Below are 21,015 nucleotides of genomic sequence, written 5' to 3'. Positions count from 1 at the left end.
GGATATCCTGCTCTGGTCTTGTTGCTGCAGTGACATCTACTGGACTTGACACACAAAGGTCACACACACACACACACACACACACACAGGAATTTGAAGTGATTGGTTTTCAAACATGAAAATTTGAACATTTCAATAATACATTTTGTAGTATTAGTGCAAATAGATGTATTGCACATATGCTTTTTCCTATTCACATTTTTTCATCCCTGCTGAAGAAATAGTTTTAATTTAAATTGTTTATTTTTTTTATGATGGGGGTGATTAAAATGTATGGTTCTTATTTGTCAACTATCTATTTTTACTGTTGTGTGCAAGTATAAGCATCAGTGTTCTGTTAAAATAAGACAACTGACAAGCACAGGATTATGTTTAGTCATTTTAGTGTGAAATAAACAGCTGCCCTCAAAAGTGGGCATTGTACAATAGTCCGAAGCTTTTTTGGAAAAATGAGCAAATAAAAATATAAAAGTGACATGTTAAGATGCTATGTATAATGAACAAAATCAAATTAGACTAGGAAAAGACAAAAAAAAAAAAAAAAAATGCAATTCTGGATCACTGTGACAGAATACCCCTTATCAAATCAGAAAACAAAATAGTGTTTCATTATCTGCCATTAACCCCGCTGGACCTTTTCAATCAAACTCCTGATCGTTACAAACTTGGCTACGGGAGATATAAAATCCCCAACACAAAAATTGGCAACGGTACTCAAAATCGGTAGATAAAGAGACATGATTAGCTGAAGGAATAAAAACAGATCAGAGGAGAATAATTGTACAGTACATGGAAACAAAGCCATACTTGTACATGAACTAACAGCAAATGGGTGCGTCCTCCCTGATGACCTGCAGTGTATTCAAATAAAACCTTGAGAACTCCTTAAAAAACGTTCATTACCTGACTCCTGAGGACAATCGCTCTCTGTGATTGAAGGCGTCAGACTCACAGCTACAGTAAGCGAACAAAGGAGGGGGTTCAAAACCTACATATTGACCACCGTGAACGTCGCCTACATCACCACACGGTTAAGGCTGTGAGGTGACCACAAAGGTCCTGCCACGCTTTTGCTTGTTTAACACATCCCAATAGGCTGTTACTGAAGTATTTTGACACAGCACACGCTAGATTGACACCAGACACTCAGAGCTGCTCGTTTGGTCCTGAAACACACAGTACATGTAACTGCATATTAATGCTGCAAACCATCAGACATAAATCAAGAGTTATTCTCTCTATTTATCAAATTTGGCAATCTACAAACCGCTTAATTTCATACAAATGATTCTTGGCGCTGATTACAGTCCAGTTCTTTAAAAAAGTAAAGCCAAAGGGAGTTTTTTTCCTTAGAAAAGCAGTTGTGGACACCACAAATCCAGGTTACAATGTATATAAATATCACTTTGCTCAAAAAAGACTTCATTCGCAACAAATTTATATTGAAAGATCTGATCAACTTTTGAGAATTATGATACATAAAATGCTTTTAATTACATGATTGTTTCATATTTTTCCCCTTTGCCAGGCCTGGGTTTACGTACACAAAATAAAACTACATAAAATAAATCAAATGCATTTTCATGAGGAGCATCAAAGACATGTAAAGACACTATTGGACACCTTCATGACTCCCAACAGCACAATGGCAGACTTCTCTCCAAAGTTTTACATCTTCCTCCTTATATAGGGAACTTGCACCACGAATATCACTTACGACCTATAATTAAAATGAGAAGCAGCTCACCCACAAATAAGAAATTCTGCTATTACTTACTCCCCCGCTCCAAAAGAACTAGTTCAGACCCAAGACGCTACATTCTTCTGAAGCTTTGTGTGAGGAACAGATGCTTAACTTCCCATCCAACCAAAGCCGGTGACATAAAATGCAGAGTCTGAAAAAGTCATACAGCTGATGGGGATGACTCACTGAATTAAAGCTTGCATTTTGGATCTGTTTTTCACACAACCTGATTCTAATCACATGGACTAGTTTTTGTCCATTCTGGAGCTTGACAGACATGGAAGTGTTGTTGCATGGAAAGAAAACAATTCTCACTCAAAACCGCACAAGTTTGTAATGCTGTAACGGAGGGGGAATAAATAATGTGAGAATTTTCACTTTTGGCTAAGCTGCTCCTTTAACATCAGCCACCAGTCTGTCACCACCGCTGCATTCCTTACACAACACGATTATTCTCATTCCAACAAGTACACACTGAAACAGATGCTAGACACCCATGAAGAACTCGAGCTTTGTACACGGCAGCTTATAATACAATATAAGGCATTTCAGTGTTTTTATGTGAAAACAAGAAATAATGCTTCCCCATAAAAAGATGAACAAAACCCCCAATAATTCTATATTTGTAAAATATATATATATGTATATGTGTGTGTATATATATGCATTCACGTAAATGTACATATTTACGTAAAGGAGGGTAAATATGTAAAGGTATAAAAGCAAGGTAAATGCGTGAGCATGGAATCGACGTATGAAGTCTCAGGTTGCGGGAGAAAAGGATGTGATGTCATACAGGAAGAGGCGGAAACCTTGGCAGTCTAACAAAGAGTTCAGCTGCATCTCAGAGCAGCGGTTTGTCACTCGGCCGTGTCCCCGGCGGATACAGAGACTAACTGCAGAGGAATCTCGGCTGTGCTCAGCTGGTCCTGTGAGCTAGACGTGTTGACGGTAGCATTGACGGTGGCCAGGCCCTGCATGGTGCCGGCCTGGATGTTGGTGAGGATGAGTGTGGTGCCGCCGGTCGTGATGATGCTGTCCGAGGACATAGCTCCACCCACGCTGGCCACCATGGCTCCGCCCCCTCCCTTCTTGTTCTGATGCGTCTTTATGTGCTTGGCCAGGTGATCGCTGCGCATGAACCGCTTCGAACACTCTGAACACACAAACTTCTTCTCTCCTGGTAATGGTCAAATGAGGAATGATACAGAAATGAGAAAAAGAACAGAGAAAAGCTGTTACAAAACCCTCTGCACAAAGTCTGCTCCAAAAGCTCAATTAAAGATATGCATTTTCTAAAAAAAAATAAAAAGTCAAATGTCAGTAAGATTTTTTTTTTTTTAAATAAAGTCTCTTATTTTAATATAATAAAGGCTCGGCAAGGCTTTATTAATTTGATCAATGCAGTAAAAACAGTAATATTGTGAAATGTTATTAAATTTTTTTTTTCAATTTTAATATATTATCAAATGTAATTTATTCCTGTGATCAAAGATGCATTTTCAGCATCATTACTCCAGTCTTCAGTGTCACATGATCCTTCAGAAACCAATTTTTAATATGATGATCTGCTGCTCAAGAAACATTTCTTTTTTTATTGTTATCAATGTTAAACGTTTGTGCTGCTTAATATATTTGTGGAAACCATAATATATTTATTATTTCAGGATTATTTGATGAACAAAGTTCAAAAGAACAGCCTTTGAAATAATTTTTTGCAACAAAATGAAAACTTTGCAGTCACTTTTGACCAATTTAATGCAACTTTGCTAAATAAAAAAATATTTATTTCTTTCAAAGACAAAATCTCCAAACTCTTACCGACTATAAATGTTTGAAAGGTAGTGTATGTTTGTTGACAGAACCCAGTTTACACACACAATTTTCAGATAAATTATCATTTTTGTTTGACCCAAATCATTGTTAATGTAGATACTGACATCATCCTATGCTGGAAGATACATTATTTACAGACATTTTCAGTAATATATTATATATAGCTGACATTGGAGGAAAGCTTAAAGCATCAATTACAATGTTCAATATTATAAATTCATACCCAATATTGTTTTATTTTTAAGCTGCACTGTTACCTTAGCAACCTGTTAACGTCAAACTGAGTGTTTCAATTCAGACTCTATATGGGTCATGATGTTGCCTTAGACACTAGCTGCCTATGTAAGCAGTTGGCTAGGTTTTAGAACAGAAGGAGTCACTACGTGTGTGTGTGTGTGTGTGTGTGAGAGAGAGAGAGAAGGAGTACCAGTGTGTGTTCTTCTGTGTCGCTGCAATTCATCACTGCGCGTGAACCTTTTCCCACAAAACATCCAGGTGCAGACAAAGGGTCTCTCTCCTGAGTGCCAGCGCAGGTGAGCTCTCAAGTGAGACGTCTTCCCATATACCTTTCCGCAGCCGGTTATATGGCACACGTGCTGTTTCTTCTTGCCCATGTTAGATCCCCTACAACATATAATTAGAAATGTACAGTCAGAATGGAAATATATTACACACATCCAGTGATGAAGACATGTAGTCAAACACACACCATGGGGTGTCTGTGTTACATATGAATATAAACACAGAAATTGTACTGTGTCTCAAAACTATGTGAGGAAACGTGCTAAAGGAAATGTGCTCTCAGCAGTGTGATCTCACCTCCCGCCTCCCTCTTTGCAGTTGGGGCAGGTACATGCGACCCTGCGCAGACGTTTGCCCTCCTGGCTCAATCCCTCCATCTCCTCCTCCACTAAACGAACACGAAGGTGAGAGAGGTCATTGGCATTCAGCGTAGAGCTACTGTCCAGAGGCCACTCCTCCGAATCAGGCTCCTCCTTAATCTGAATATCTATAGAGTATAGTATGATCAGCGTTACACTAACAGCACTGCATCATTACCGCTAAACACATCTACCCTCTGCAATGTCATTCTAAATGATTCTTCTGGACTGCTTCATCTGGTTTACTTTAGATGGTCACCTTTATAGGGCTCTATGATTTCCATGATGTGGAAAACATGAATGGAATTAGGGCTGGGCGATATATCGAACACGATTGTTGTGCGCATCTCGTCAGTAAAGCCGGTTCCATGTTCCGTAGTTCACTGACAAGCTACACAATATCGCGTTCAGTGAACTGTGAACAGTGAGCTTGTCAGTGAACTACGGCTGTGTATTAAATGCCGCTCTATTTGAAAAAGAAATAAAAGAAATTGTGACAGAAATATAACTGTTGTACAGTAGAATGAAAACATTTAAGGAATACCACCCAATTTTAATCTAATCAGTAAATCTCTGTTGTGCAGCAATTTGTTTGCCATAAAATAAAGGAACTGCTTAAATTTGATTAGTTCAAAAATTTAGTTGGATTTGTATGCACTGAATTTAAAAAACGCAACAATTTCCGAAATAAATAAATAATAAAAAGTAATAATAATAATAATAAATAAAACATCCCACAGGACACTAATAGTGTTAAAATTAAGAAATTATTAAAATTTTATATGAATCCAACTGATTAGACATTCTTTTTATTTATTTTAATTTTAACAATTAAACCATAAAAATGGGCTCTAGACAAATTAAAATGGAAAACACTATGACTAAAAAAATAAAATGAATTTTTACGAAAAAAAAAAAAAAAGTGAAACCGACTTCATAGGGCCCTACAACTATCTACATGTTTTTTCTCCCCTATTGAAAAGGTTACTACAGACATTTTAATCAGTCTTCTTAAAACACCAGCTGCAGTACCTCCAGTGCTGTCTGTGTCCTCAGACTGCTGGAACTGAATGCCTGCCTGGCCCATGGTGTTCACAGTAACTGACTGCAGGTTAGGCATCTGTCCGGAGGTCAGGCTGACAGGTGTACCGCCCTGACCCAGAGACAGCGTTTGCACCGGGGCCAGAGTAATCTGCTGAGTTGGAGCCGTCTGGAGCTGAAGGTTCTGGAGGTTCTGAACTCCTTGGACCTGCACAGACAGATTAGTGGAATGTAAAAATAATTAACTATTTTTCATAACATTTTTAAAGCACAGCAGGCTTGTCATCTTAATTTAATTCAAAAATAGTTACTTTAAAGAGTCTGTCTGCATTCCTGCAATTCATCCACACTGTTAAAGTTCTTCACACGAAAGATGATAACTATTCAGTTTTAATTAATTGTTCTAATTCTTTGAGAGTAAGGACGTTCATACACTATAACTACAATGATAACATCACAAAGAAATTATATTGTAGGAATCACTCTAAAAACTATTTTTTTTTCTACTGATGAACAATAAAAACATTGACAGCCAATGAGACTCCAAACGAGTTTAAAGAGCTTGCCCATTTAAAGCAGCAGATAACAAAGCTGTTGGGTGTGGATGCTAATAAATTCCTCGTTATTGGTGTGGACAGGCATTAAGTCACTGAGTGCCATGTTTGAGCAAAAAGCTATAAAAAGGTATCACCAAAAATCACACCGTAACCAAATCACAAAAGTAATGTTTTCGACATATTTATGCAAGTTGTGACTTTTTACTGAATTTCAACATCAGTAACAAAACATGATAAAGACTAATCAGTTTTTGTGATGATTCATTGTCTATTTGCTACTCGAATGGTGGTCACTGGTCAAGCTGTATGTTTGCTATGGTTTTCATGGCCACTTATGAACAGTGGTGCAGAAAGTTATGTTTTATTAGTGCAGTGTGTCTGTATCAGCAGTGCAATATTTACAAATTCAGTATAGTTAAAAAAAAAAAGTAAATTCTCAAATCTAAAAATGTAATTTAAAACAATCTGATTTATAACCTCATACCTGGAAGGTCTGCCACTGTATCTGTCCTGACGGAGTGACGGTTTGGGCCTGGATGAGGAATGTTCCTGGGTTGATGAGCTGGACGTTTTGCAGAGACTGCTGGGCCTGAGCAGACACCTGACCGTCAGCAGTCTGCAAGGGTAACTGCTGTAACTGGATCACCTGCTGGCCTCCAGACACCTGCACCGTGCCCTGACTGAGGTAGCCTGACCCGTCTCCCTGCTCTCCCGCTGCAGACTGTGTCAACACGCCGGTGCCGTCTATCGTGCTGGTGTGCTGCTGCGAGGACGCTGTAGACGTGGTAGGCACAAACATGTCTGCGGCTGCACTGGAGTTGAGTGTCTGTTGCTGTTCCCCTGCTTTGGCTGAGCCCTCAGAGTTCTCCATGCTCTGATTGGTCATGATCAGCTGTCCGTCAGCTGTGATGCCGGTGGCGATCGGCTGGGCTCCCGAGAGCCCGAGAGAGTCCAGATCCACGCTGTTAATGGGCACAAAGGTAATGTTACCAGGCAAACCCAGAGGCACATTAGTGACCACCTGACCCTGAGTGCTGAAGGCAGAGCTTCCCAGAGACACCTGTGGGATCTGGTGCACAGATTGGGTCATGAGGTTCTGACTGTTGCTGAGAACGTCTGTGCCTGTGACGCTGATGGTCTGGGTGCCGTCCGGGAGGATATGGATCTGCCCTGCGGCGTCCTGCGCCATTGAGGCCCCCTCGACGGCAGAGAAACCCAGCTGCCCTTCGGCCGTATGCACCTGAGGGATGACTTGGTATTGGATGTTAGGCACTGCACCGGCGGACACGTCAGTCCCTGACGTGAGTAATATGGGCTGGTTCTGGAGACCCTGCAGGCTCTGGAGAGGAAGAACATACTGTCCGTTGGACGTGACTATACCCGTGCCGGGAAGATGCAGGACACCAGAGTCGTCCTTCACCGCCTCCCACCTTTCAGATGACCCTGTTAACTGCACTGAGAAGTCTGCGTTCTAGGAAGGAAACAGGTTCACAAAAGAACAAGATATTCAAAGTGATGCCACAACGGTGCTTGTACACAGGAAGATCCAGTTACAAAGAACACGTCCTCATCTCTTGCTGTTACTATGGTGACAGATGCAAAACATAGACCCCATGGATTACAGATAAACCCACCCCGTGTATGAAAATTTAAATTTGGTCTGAAATACTACTGAACATGTGACCCTCAAAACAATCCAGTTTTCCACTGATATCTACCTTTTAGCAAACAACAAAATTGCAAAATAAATCATTCTATGATTTCATATTATATTCATAATTCTGCATAAATATGACCCAAAACATAATCAGATTTTCGCACAAGTCCTGAAAGTAGACAAAGAGAACCCAATCAAACAAATGGGACAAAACTATTTTCTTTGTCATTTATTTATTCAGGAAAATGATCCAATATTGCATATCTGTGAGTGGCAAAATTAAATGTCAGTACGTGACCTGTTTTATTCAAAGAACAGGGATCTATCAAAGTCTGATCATGTTTGTGGAAGTGAATCATGTCACGAACAAAGGAGATTACGGAGTACCTCGGAAAAAGAGTTCATGTTGCTCATCAGGCTAGAAAAGGTTACAAAACCATCTCTAAAGAGTTTGGACTCCACAAATCCAGTCAGACAGATTGTGTTCAAATAGAGCAAATTCAACACCACTGTTACCTTCCCGAGAAGTGGTCAACCAACAAAGATCACTCCCAAGCAGAACGTGTAATAGTCTGCGAGGTTGCAAAAGTTCCCAGGGTAACTTCTAAGCAACTAAAGGTCTTTCTCACATTGGCTAATGTTAACGTTCATGAGCCCACCATCAGGAGAACACTGAGCAACCACGGAGAGCATGGCAGAGTTGCAAGAAGAAAACCACTGTGCTCCAAAAAGAAAATTGCTTGCTAAAGATCATGTGGACAAGCCAGAGGACTATTGGAGAAAGGTTTAATGGATGGATGAAACCAAAGTAGAACTTATTGGTTTGAATGAGAAGCTATATATATATACACCTCACAGAAGTGAGTACACCCCTCACATTTTTGTAAAGATTTTATTATATCTTTTCATTTGACAACACTGAAGAAATTACACTTTGCTACAATGTAAAGTAGTGAGTGTGCAGCTTGTTTAAGTGTACATTTGCTGTCCCCTCAAAATAATTAAACACACAGCCATTAATGTCTAAACCACTGGCCACAAAAGTTAGTACACTCCTAAGTGAAAATGTCCAAATTGGGCCCAAAGTGTCAATATTTTGTGTGGCCACCACTGTTTTCCAGCACTGCCTTAACCCTCTTGGGCATGGAGTTCACCAGAGCTTCACAGGTTGCAAACTGTCTGCGGGCTTTCTTGTGCATCGTCTTTAGAAGAGGCTTCCTTCTGGGACGACAGCCATGCAGACCAATTTGATGCAGTGTGCAGCATATGGTCTGAGCACTGACAGGCTGACCCCCCCCCCCACCCCTTCAACCTCTGCAGCAATGCTGGCAGCACTCATACGTCTATTTCCCAAACACAACCTCTGGATATGACGCTGAGCACGTGCACTCAACTTCTTTGGTCGACCATGGCGAGGCCTGTTCTGAGTGGAACCTATGATCTTGGCCACCATGCTGCAGCTTAGTTTGAGGGTCTTGGGAATCTTCTTATAGCCTACACCACTTTATGTAGAGCAACAATTCTTTTTTTCAGATCCTCAGAGAGTTCTTTGCCATGAGGTACCATGTTGAACTTCCAGTGACCAGTATGAGAGAGTGAGAGCGATAACACCAAATTTAACACACCTGCTCCCCATTCACACCTGAGACCTTGTAACACTAACGAGTCACATGACACCAGGGAGAGAAAATGTCTAATTGCGCCCAATTTGGACATTTTAACTTAGGGGTGTAGTCACTTTTGTGGTCAGCGGTTTAGACATTACTGGCTGTGTGTTGAGTTATTTTGAGGGGACAGCAAATTTATACTTATACAAGCTGCACACTCACTACTTTACATTGTAGCAAAGTGTAATTTCTTCAGTGTTGTCACATGAAAAGATATAAAATATTTACAAAACTGTGAGGGGTGTACTCACTTCTGTGAGATACTGTATATTTGGGCATTTCTTGGTCCACATTTTGAACGAATTGTGTGAACCATTAGGCTCGTTGGATCTGAAGCGGCGCTGCACAGACCGGTCGGTGTATGACATCAAAGTACTACGAGAGCAATTCAAAAGCATGCAGAGGCGTCTGCTCTCTCTGATGTAATATACACCGATTGGTCTGATGGTGATGATCCGCTTGAAGTCGAACAAGCCTAATGAACCAATGGACCATTCATAAAGAACCATTTACTTCACTCCTGAAAGAATCAGCCATTTGAACGAATCAAATGAATTAATAAATGCCTCTGACTTAATCATTAAGACAATTACCACCACCTACTGGCAGTTTTAGTTTATTATTTAGAGCATCATTTAATTAAAGAAATAATTTCATATTTCCATAGTAATAATAATAATCATCATAAAAATGTTCACCCACCCAAAAATGTTGCCATCATTTACTCACCCTCATGGTCCAAAAGAATATATGTAATAAATTAAATGTTGAATAAAAAAAGAATCTTTCTTGCTGAAGCTGCTTTTTGTAATGGCTGTTTGATGCTTTACACAACAATGACTTTAAATGACCTTTTGGGAGTAAAAGATTACAAATTTTAACTGCTTACCATATATACAAACTAGGGATGCACCTAGTGGTAAACCGATATTGTTTTTTTGACAGCCGATGTCGATATCTTGGAAAGCAGGGTGGCCGATATAAAGCCGATATAATTTCATTGATTTTTTATTTATATTTAAGAAATTTGAAATCATTTGAAAATTAATAATTAAATTAAAAAATAAATGTTAAACACACTTATACTTTAGATGACAAAGTATTTTTCATAAAAATAAATATTTAATAAAAATATAATTAAAAAGGAAGTAAACGCTGTAACCAACAGGGCACTCACTATTCTGGGAAGTTTGTGTGCATTGGGAATCCTATTTTTTCAAATAAAGCCAAGGTAACACTAATTTTACATACAGCTCTCAGTGGAAATTACATGAATATGGCAGTGGGCAAAAGCATAAAACATCATTTGAAATCATGAGTTTAATGTTTATTGATCGCGAGTCTCCAGTGAAGCTGAACTCTCCTCCTGTCCACATTCAATTCACATGGACTGACCGTCACACAGAGAACACGCGATCATGCAGGATACAAATGCACACTTCACAAGATCTCACAACTGGATCCGACTAAGTTTGCAAGGTTTGTGAAATTAAATGTGCATTAGTCATTCAAAGATTTATTTAAATTATATAAATGCGTATTTGCTGAATGCTGACAGCAAACAAGAAAGTATTATAATATTTGCCTTTCTATTACTAATAATATAAAAGCAATCGTTATAATAATTTTTGTATGCATTTAATTCCTTTATTTAACAGTTCTATCTGATTATTAGACAGACTTCTATCCGTGTTAGAACTGTGAACAACAACAGCAAACTAGAGGGAGAATGTGAGCACTATATAATAAAAGTCCCGACTCAAACACATCGGCCAAACAGGAAAACTTATCGGCAGATGCCGATATTTGAAAAATGCCAAATATCGGCCTTGCTCAAGGGCACCTCAGTCGTGGTATTGAGAGTGGAGAGACCGCTGTACATTCACTCCCCCACCTACAATCCCTGCCGGCCTGAGACTCGAACCCGAAACATTTTGATTACGAGTCCAACTCTCTAACCATTAGGCCACAACTTCCTCTGGGAGATAGAGAATTATTATTAAGAAGATAGAGCCACAAGCTCACGCAGCACTGTCAGAATAAATACACGCAACTCATGGGTGTATTAAGAAACATAACATTTTCTAATTTATTTACTAATTGTTTACGGCCATTTCACAAATTCAATCATCATACAGTAAAAAGCAACAACCACCCTTCCTCTTCTCATCAAAGACATTGCGATACAATATTAAGCTGTCTCGCGCTGTCGGTGCTTGTAATGATTTTTGCATCTTTCTCCGACTGTTTTAAATACTTTCACACTGCAGACATGTTTGCTGCATTAGTGCGTGCCTCTATTTGATCGCGTCACATCATTGTTCAGTTTAATTTATTCCGTCTTTTCGCTTATTCATCCGAACCACGAAAGAGGTTTTTCTTTGCTATATTCGGCCAAACAATTTCGGTTGCCGAACATTCGGTGCATCCCCAAGGGCTATATTTATTTATTTTATTTTTTCAGAAATTAAAAAACTGGAAAAATAGGCCCCTACATTTAAATAAATTTCCAATTTTTTGTTTCTGAATGAAATTTATTTAAATAAATATTAGCATATTAAATAATATTAAATGTAAAATATTATCGCAATTTAAAATAACTTTTCTATTTGATTTTACTTTGTAATATAATTTAACCATGTGATATTAAAGTTGAATTTTCAGCATCATTACACCAGTCTTCAATGTCACATGATCCTTCAGAAATCATTCTAATATGCTGATTTGCTTGTCAAAAACATTTCTTATTAAAGTTGAAAATAGTTGTGCTGCTTAATATTTTTGTAGAGACTGATGTTTTTCAACATTCTTGATAATTGTAAAATTTTGACATTTAAAATTGACATTTATTTTGAATTTCTTACAACATACAAAATTTGTCACTTTTTATTTAATACATTTTATTTTTATAAAAAACTATTTTTAAATGCATCTTGCTGAATAAAAGTAAATCTTACTGATCCCAAAACTTTTTAATCTTACATGTATGTGCATATGCTCCATGTCCAGCCATCTGAATGACTGACAATATTACAACCTATTCCCTGAAAAGTTTGTACATCTCATCTATAAAATTAAGCATATCATGATCCATTCTTTGACTTTTTCCATGCAGGTCCAAGTCAACAAATAAGCAACTAAAACACAAACGTGTCTTCCAATCTGTTTGAATGGTTCCTGTTAAGAATAAACTGTACTATGAATCAGGTGCATAATTTACAGAATTTATTTAGACTAAGCCAGATCTGACCCTTTAGGTTCGGACTCGAGTATAAACATACACCCGTTCAGAGTAAACACGGCCGGGCTCACACTCGATCCACGGTCTAATAAAGGTGAGATCTGTAGTTGCTGACTTACCCCTCCAGCAGCAGCATTATTATTGGAGTTAGCCCCGTTCTCTGCTCCGGGGGCGGGCGAACCGAGGCCGGTGCAAGTGGCGGCGAGTAGGGCGAGCGGCGAGGGCTGTCCGTCCTGACGATGGGCGGGTTTAATAAATGAAAGGGGGTGGCCACACAGGAAGTACAAGTGTTTTAACAGAACAAAGTGAAAACTTCACTAAAGCACAACCATTAGAGAATAAGAGAAGAGTGGATTCGATCCGGTTTACCTGCTCCGCGCCGCCGTCCTGAGCGCTGCCGCTGTCCGCCATGACTCCCGCTTTCACTGGCCCTTCAGGCGCTTAAACACACACAAAACAACACAAAACAGCCGTTAGAGCCCGTCAGTCGGCGCGCTCGCTACATAGGTGGCTTCATCGGTTATAACAGAAGCGTTGTGTAGCTTTATGGGTGATTTGAGCTCTGTATTTCTTTCCTCCGCGGATCTTAGTCTCTCAGTTTCACCCGCCTGCTAACATTAGCCTAGCTTAGCATAAACATAGCCTGCACAATGATTCAAAGCGACCATTCCCACGCTCTTCAGATGCTACGTACCGGTCATTACGTGAGTTCTTTCAAGAAGACGGATATTTGCGTTTCATTACACTCCGAGCATGGTTATTTTAATCAGTGCCTGCGTTCGCTTTAGTCCAGTTTGTTTTTTTTCCTAATTTGATTGACGGCGGGGCATCCACTTCGCCAACTGCGTCACCGACCGGAAGTCCCGCCCTTCGTCTCTCCTCTCATTGGAGAGCAGGTTGGAGAACTCGCCTTTTGATTGGATGGACGGGATGTCTGTCATTTTGACCGGGTTGCTTCCTATGTTTCGTTGTCCCTCAAGTTTTGTCCGTGAAGATGTACAGTTTCCGTCAGTGTAGTGAACTACAGGGTTTGTTTTGTTACTGGTTTTGATTAATTTACCTCATTACCCGTTTAGTTTATTAGCAAGAAAGCCTTAATCTTATTTTTTTCTTATCTAACATATATTTTGCAAGAAAAACACTAGTTCACTCTGCTCATTCAGACAAGCTGGGAAACTGATGATACATCATTTTTTCATGGTCTTGTAATCAGCAATTAAGAGGTTTATGGTTTAATGTAAGAGGCCACTTGAGCTCTGTCAAGTGTTTCTGAAGTAACAGGAATGATTAATGATATGCAGTAATTTCTGAAGATCAGTCTGAATAGAGAAGGCAGCAGCATCTTTTACAAAAATGTGTCAGATGGGATGAGATACATGGATCCATGCTCTTCTGTTATTAAAATATTTATACGTTTTTTTTTTTTTTAATCTTTCCACAGTACACAAAATAATTTAAAAGAATTAAGAACCTCGCCCACTCTGTAAAGAGAAAAAATGCAAGGTGCTAAAAGAAAATGCATTCATGCATAGAAACATACAGGCTATAGAAATCATAGACGTATAGATATTTTGTAATAATGTAGAAAGCAAATAAAATCTTTGCAGGGGATTTCCAGTGCAACATAATATGTAAATTGTGTAATATGTATAAGTGAAACAAAGATGTTAATATCGGCTTTAAAAAAAAAGAAAAAGCCAGCACAGCAGGGACACCAAATGCAGCAATCACGGTCATAATTTGGCATCTAAAAGGTTGATCAATAATCACTACATTTTTTGGAAACAACAGTTATTACAAATATTGATATGCAAAGAGCTGACTTAGTTTGGACTTAATAAAATGAATTATATTTAAAAACCACTGACCTTCAAATGAACTAGAACATTAAAATTGCATATAGCTGATGAAGGCTTTGTACAGGAGTAAAGCTGTCGTGTTATTCTGTCAATCACCCACACTTTTCTTGAAATGTATATCATAATAGCTTAATAACAGTTTACAGCTGTAGACTAAATTAGATGAAATGCACCACACCAACATCAGAAATTACAAGTTGGCCACAATTATTGACACTCTTTTTATTAAATACTATTATGAAACCTCCATTTGCCAAGAAAACAGCTGTGATGCTCTCGTATAATGCCTGATGAGTTTAGAGAACATCTGATAAGAGATCAGAGACCATATTTCTATACAGAATTTCCCCTGATCTTTCAAATTATGAAGTCCGTGTTCATGCACTCTCATCTTTAGTTTTTTATTTTATTTATTTTTTGGATTGTAGTCCTGATGGAAGATCCAACCACTGCCCATTATAAGATTTCTAGCAGGGGCAGTCAGGTTTAGATTTTTTATCTGCTGCTATTTGATAGAATCCATGAAGCTATGCATCTGAACCTGCGTCAGAAAAATAGGCCCACAACATAAAAAGATGCAGCAGTACGCATTGTATGCATGGGGTACTTTTTTATCACTGTGTACACCAAACCCATCTTGAGTGTTTGCTGCCAAAAAGCTGTTTTAGTTCCATCTGCCCATAGAAGCCGGTCCCGTTTGAAGTTCCAGTATAGTCTGGCAAATGAATATGCTGGAGTTTGTTTTTGGATGTTTTCGTTTCTTGATTTTATTTCTTTTTTTTTCTTGAAACCCTCCCAAACAACATGTGGTGATGTAGGTTTTGTCTGATATATTTTTTAGACTCAACTATTTTCTGCAGTTCTTCAGCTGTGATCCTTGGGGAGTCTTTTGCTAGACTCTCCTCCTCACCATGTAGGGTGATAAACACACGTCCTCTTCCAGGCAGATTTGTAACATTTTCTGTTGATTGAAAATTCTTGATTATTGCCCTAATGGTGGAAATGGGAATTCTCAATGCTTTAGATATTTTCTTACTGCCACTTTCTATTTAAAGCTCAACAAACTTGTTCTGCACATCAGAACTATATTTTTTAGTTTTTCTCATTGTGATGGATGATTAAGGAATTTGGCCTTTGTGTTCCTCATATTTAGAATCCTGTGAAACAGGAAGTCATGGCTGGACAATTTTATTTTCATAGTCACCCTGGTGTGTAAAAATTTAAATATGAATGGGAATATAATATGAATGGGAATATCAGTTAATTGCAAAACCGATTCTAAAGATTTCACTGCTCATGTCAAAGATGGTATTCATTGCCTATATAACACTGAAACCAATACTAGCTATCCCCAACCCTAATTTAAACCATAACCTTAAAGGTATAGTTCACCCAGAAATGAGAATTTAATGAAAATGTACTCATTCTCAGGCCATTCAAGATCTAGATGAGTTTTTTCTTCATATGAACAGATTTGTAGAAATGTAGCATTACATCACTTGCTCAGCAATGGATCCTCTGCAGTGAATGGGTGCCGTCAGAATGAGAGTCCAAACAGCTGATAAAAACAACACAATAATCCACACCACTACAGTACATCAATTAATGTCTTGTGAAGTGAAGAGCTGCGTGTTTGTAACAAGCATATATCATTCCATAATAACACTTCCTGCAGTGGGAAAAAGTCCATCCCCAGTTGTCCTCTCACATAAAAATAAACCCACATATTTGTTTAGAACTGTTTTGGACTGATTTTCTAATAAACAGTACTTAATCTGTGCATTTCTCTCTCCTAATTCAGCAGAGACAAATTTTTCACTAGCGAAAGCAATGTTATGAATATAGAATTCATTTTGGCCAGAAGCAACAGTTTAAAGTTTACCTTGATGAATAATGGATTTGTTTCCTACATACACGCAGCTCTTCACTTCACAAGACATTAATTGATGTACTGGAGTCGTGTGGATTACTTGTGGAATATTGTGATGTTTTTATCAGCTGTTTGGACTCTCATTCTGACGGCACCCATTCACTGCAGAGGATCCATTGCTGAGCAAGTGATGTAATGCTACATTTCTCCAAATCTGATGAAAAAACAAACTCATCTCCATGATTTTTTTCAATTCTGAACTGAAGCCATAAAGTCTGAACTTTCCTTAACAGGTGACGGCATGATTGAGTTGACCAGTGAAATTAGATTTCCCTGGTTTGGAGGAATAAAATCACACTCATATTGCTTGTTCTTAACGATAGGATTTGGAATGAAGAGAACATGAAAGTTTGTGTTCTACTATTCTTGTTAGCATCTCACAAAAAAAAGGATAATACCATTTCTAATTTTCCCTAAGATAGACAACCGATGTACCTATGCCTCCCTGATTCATAGTGCGTCAAGGGAGTTCAACAGCACAGAATGAGAAAATTAACTTAGGAAATTAGACTGTCTGGGGGGCAAATTCGGCAGATTGTTTTGTTATTCACCAGAGAGCATGAGCAGGAAAAAATTGGGTGGAAGTTGATCTCACCGAGATCATATAGAAAAAAAAAATCACTTTGTATCGTCCTACAAGTCTAGAAGGAGAAAAGAGTCTCTGGAGTTTGTTCGCGGCAGTAGTGTTGCTTTTATAAACGCTAAAAGATTAGCACGATTGCATTGAGATAACAGTCCAGAGACATTCTGCACTCTCAGCTGCGTTTCTGATCTAAGACTCTGTTCGCTGCATCGTTTCCACTGTGTCAGCTCCTCCCTGAGAGTGACCAGAGAGCAGCGTTTTCCTTCAACCTTCAATTCAAACTTGGGCCATTACAGCCAGACTACAAAAGCACTTTCCTTGCACTCAGGGGCTCGCACCAGTGAGTGGGGGATATTTCCAATCACTCCGCTGTCAATCTGAGTGTCAGGTAAACACAGGCTGGCACACAGAGCCTTTAGAAAGGCCCACATCTGTGGCTCTTGCTCTCCTATAGCTTACCTTGCACTGGCTTATCCACAATCTAACGCACAAAGACGCCCACACTCAAATGGAAAGGCAAAACGCAGCTGTTGTACAATGGCATGGGTATCTTATCTCATATCTTTAGATTGAAGTACTACACAATAAGTTAATTGCTTTGAGATTTCATCTGATGTGCGAGAGGATGTGATTTCAGGCAAGTTGACAAATTGGCTTGCAAACCAGGAACGCAGTCTTGATCGTCGAACAAGACGAGCTGGAACACAGAACACAGAGTTGTATCGGAGTTATTGATTGATTTGGTCCCAGACGGCACAGGAATGACGGGATCTGTGGGAGCTGGTTTAGTTTCACTTCATGGCAAATCAAGTGGTGACCAATCACTGTACTCACTGTACTCTTGACTCATACTTTGACCTTGCATACACTCTTATCACTCTTAATCATGTTTCTGAAAATAAATGAACAAAAAATGTTTTTTAAAACTTGGGCTCCTAAATATTAGATCACTCGCACCCAGTTATTGTAAATGAAATGATCACAGATAATAATTTTGATGTACTCTGCCTGACTGAAACCTGGCTTAAACCAAATGAATATTTTGGTCTAAATGAGTCTATTCCACCAAGCTACTGTTATAAACATGAGCCCCGTCAGACTGGTCGTGGCGGCGGTGTGGCAACAATATATAATGATATTCTCAATGTTACTCAGAAAACAGGATACAGGAGGTTTAACTCATTCAAACTACTTCTGCTTAATGTTACACTGTTAGATATGCAAAAGAAATCTCTTGCTCTGGCTACTGTGTATAGACCGCCAGGGCCATATACAGATTTCCTAAAAGAATTTGCAGATTTCCTCTCAGATCTACTAGTTAATGTCGATAAACTGCTAATTGTCGGAGATTTTAACATTCACGTTGATAATACAAATGATGCGTTAGGACTTGCGTTTACTGACCTAATAAACTCTTTTGGAGTCAAGCAAAACGTCACCGGGCCCACTCATCGTTTTAATCATATGCTAGATTTAATTATATCGCATGGACTTGATCTTACCGATATAGATATCGTACCTCAAAGTGACGATGTTACTGATCATTTCCTTGTATCGTGCATGCTGCCTATTACTGATATTAGTTATATGGCTCCGCGTTATCGTCCGGGCAGAACTATTGTTCCAGCCACCAAAGACAGATTCCCAAATAACCTGCCTAATTTATCTCAACTGCTCTGTGTACCCATAAATACACATGAACTAGACGAAATGACTAGCAACATGGGCACTATCTTCTCTAATACATTAGAAGCTGTTGCCCCCCTCAAATTGAAAAAGGTTAGAGAAAAACGTACTGCGCCATGGTACAACAGTTATACCCATTCTCTCAAGAAAGAAACTCGTATTCTTGAGCGCAAATGGAGAAAAACTAAATTAGAAGTTTTTAGAATTGCGTGGAAAAACAGTATGTCCAGCTATAGACAGGCTCTAAAAGCTGCCAGGGTAGAGCATATCCGCAAACTCATAGATAATAACCAAAACAATCCAAGGTTCTTATTTAGCACAGGGGCTAGATTAACAAATAAACAGACGCCACCCAATCTAAATATTCCCCCACAGTTCAATAGTAATGATTTTATGAATTTCTTTACTGATAAAATAGATAACATCAGAAATACAATATCAAATGTAGATTCTACTGCGTCTAGTATTTCAGCTTCACTCATTGCACCCAAAGAAAAACTGCAGTGCTTTATAACTATAGGACAGGAAGAGCTAAATAAACTTATCAGTGCATCTAAACCAACAACATGTTTATTAGATCCTGTACCTACTAAATTACTGAAAGAGTTGTTACCCGTAGCAGAAAAACCACTTCTCAATATTATTAACTCATCGTTATATTTAGGTCACGTCCCAAAACCATTCAAGGTGGCGGTTATTAAGCCTCTTATTAAGCAACCACAACTAGATTCAAATGAACTGGCAAATTACAGACCCATTTCAAATCTTCCGTTTATGTCAAACATTTTAGAAAAAGTTGTGCCTACTCAATTATGCTCCTTTTTGCAAAAAAATGATCTCTATGAAGAATTTCAATCAGGTTTCAGGCCCAATCATAGTACAGAAACTGCACTTGTTAAAATTACGAATGACTTACTACTTGCTTCAGATCAAGGCTGCACCTCATTGCTAGTATTACTTGATCTTAGTGCTGCGTTTGACACTATAGACCTTAATATACTCATAGATCGATAACAAAACTATATTGGTATTCAAGGACAGGCTTTAAGATGGTTTAGATCCTACCTGTCCGATCGCTACCACTTTGTTCATTTAAATGGGGAGTCATCTCAATTATCACCAGTAAAGTATGGAGTACCACAAGGATCTGTCCTAGGTCCTCTGCTATTTTCAATTTACATGTTGCCCCTTGGAAATATTATTAGAAAACACGGGATAAGTTTTCATTGCTATGCTGATGATACTCAATTATATATCTCAACAAGACCAGATGAAACTTCTCAACTATCTAAGCTAATAGATTGTGTAAAAAGTGTAAAAGATTGGATGACCAATCATTTCCTCCTACTAAATTCAGATAAGACAGAGATATTACTTATTGGACCAAAAAACAGTACACAGAATCTCGTGGATTATAATTTGCAACTAGACGGATGCACCGTCACGTCCTCTAAAGTCAAAAATCTGGGTGTTATTTTAGACAGCAACTTGTCCTTTGAAAATCATATTTCCCATGTTACAAAAACAGCATTCTTCCATCTTAGAAACATTGCCAAGCTTCGAAACATGCTACCTGTTTCTGATGCAGAAAAGCTAGTTCATGCATTCATGACCTCTAGACTGGACTATTGTAATGCACTGCTAGGTGGTTGTCCTGCATCTTCAATAAACAAGCTACAGATAGTCCAAAATGCAGCGGCTAGAGTTCTTACCAGATCAAGAAAATATGATCATATTACTCCAATTTTACAGTCTCTGCACTGGCTACCTATTAAGTTCCGTATCATTTAAAAATTATTATTACTTGCCTATAAGGCCCTAAATGGTTTAGCACCTGCGTACCTAACTTGTCTTCTACCACGCTATAATCCAACCTGCTCTCTAAGGTCGCAAAACTCTGGACTTTTGGTAGTACCTAGGATAGCAAAGTCCACTAAAGGAGGTAGAGCCTTTTCACATTTGGCTCCCAAACTCTGGAATAGCCTTCCTGATAACATTCGGGGTTCAGATACACTCTCTCTGTTTAAATCTAGATTAAAGACACATCTCTTTAGCCAAGCATTCACATAATGCATCTTATAATCTTGTACTGCAGTTATATCTGATCAGACGTACATTATTATTATTCTTTAGCTTGGGTTGAACAATTTATTTTTGCTTAGATGGAACAGCAGCTACGCTAATCATGTCTCTGCTTGTCTCTCCGTTTCTGCCACGGGATTAACATCCCGTGGTAGCTAGGAATTACAGAACTTCAGTCTGGATCCAACCATTACATGATCTGAGATGACCGAACACCTGAGATGGAGGATAAGCGCCGGGAGATGATGTAT

At 38.8% G+C, this 21,015-nt stretch overlaps 1 protein-coding gene across 2 annotated transcripts; it reads right to left on the bottom strand.

Annotated features, from left to right (window-relative positions):
* Nucleotides 1-368: 368 nt before the first annotated feature.
* LOC306876124 (transcription factor Sp3-like) lies at nucleotides 369-13,504 on the bottom strand. Of its 2 annotated transcripts, none has more exons than XM_079427079.1 (8): nucleotides 13,319-13,504; nucleotides 12,994-13,064; nucleotides 12,744-12,857; nucleotides 6,544-7,530; nucleotides 5,494-5,710; nucleotides 4,400-4,490; nucleotides 4,008-4,204; nucleotides 369-2,924 (listed from the first exon to the last, which is right to left on the bottom strand). In XM_079427079.1, exons 1-8 carry the CDS (start codon nucleotides 13,323-13,325, stop codon nucleotides 2,605-2,607), a joined length of 2,004 nt encoding a protein of 667 aa, XP_079283205.1. In that variant the 5' UTR covers nucleotides 13,326-13,504; the 3' UTR covers nucleotides 369-2,604. The 2 variants fall into 2 exon arrangements, with proteins under 2 accessions (XP_079283205.1, XP_079283204.1); XM_079427078.1 differs by having other exon boundaries at nucleotides 4,400-4,589; nucleotides 13,319-13,487.
* Between the last annotated feature and the right edge of the window lie 7,511 nt (nucleotides 13,505-21,015).

The sequence above is a fragment of the Barbus barbus genome (assembly GCF_936440315.1).
Source record: "Barbus barbus genome assembly, chromosome: 10".
Lineage (NCBI taxonomy): Eukaryota > Metazoa > Chordata > Actinopteri > Cypriniformes > Cyprinidae > Barbus > Barbus barbus.
The sequence above is the reverse complement of the archived record's forward strand: the minus strand, read 5'-3'. Positions and strand labels throughout refer to the sequence as shown.

Bases quoted from the DNA above. Each gene is read 5' to 3' on its own strand.
- LOC306876124 (XM_079427078.1), bottom strand. The intron at 4,590-5,493 runs GTACTGCAGCTG...TATACTCTATAG, and splicing joins GGACACAGACAGCACTGGAG to ATATTCAGATTAAGGAGGAG. The intron at 2,925-4,007 runs GTACTCCTTCTC...GACCATTACCAG, and splicing joins ACACAGAAGAACACACACTG to GAGAGAAGAAGTTTGTGTGT.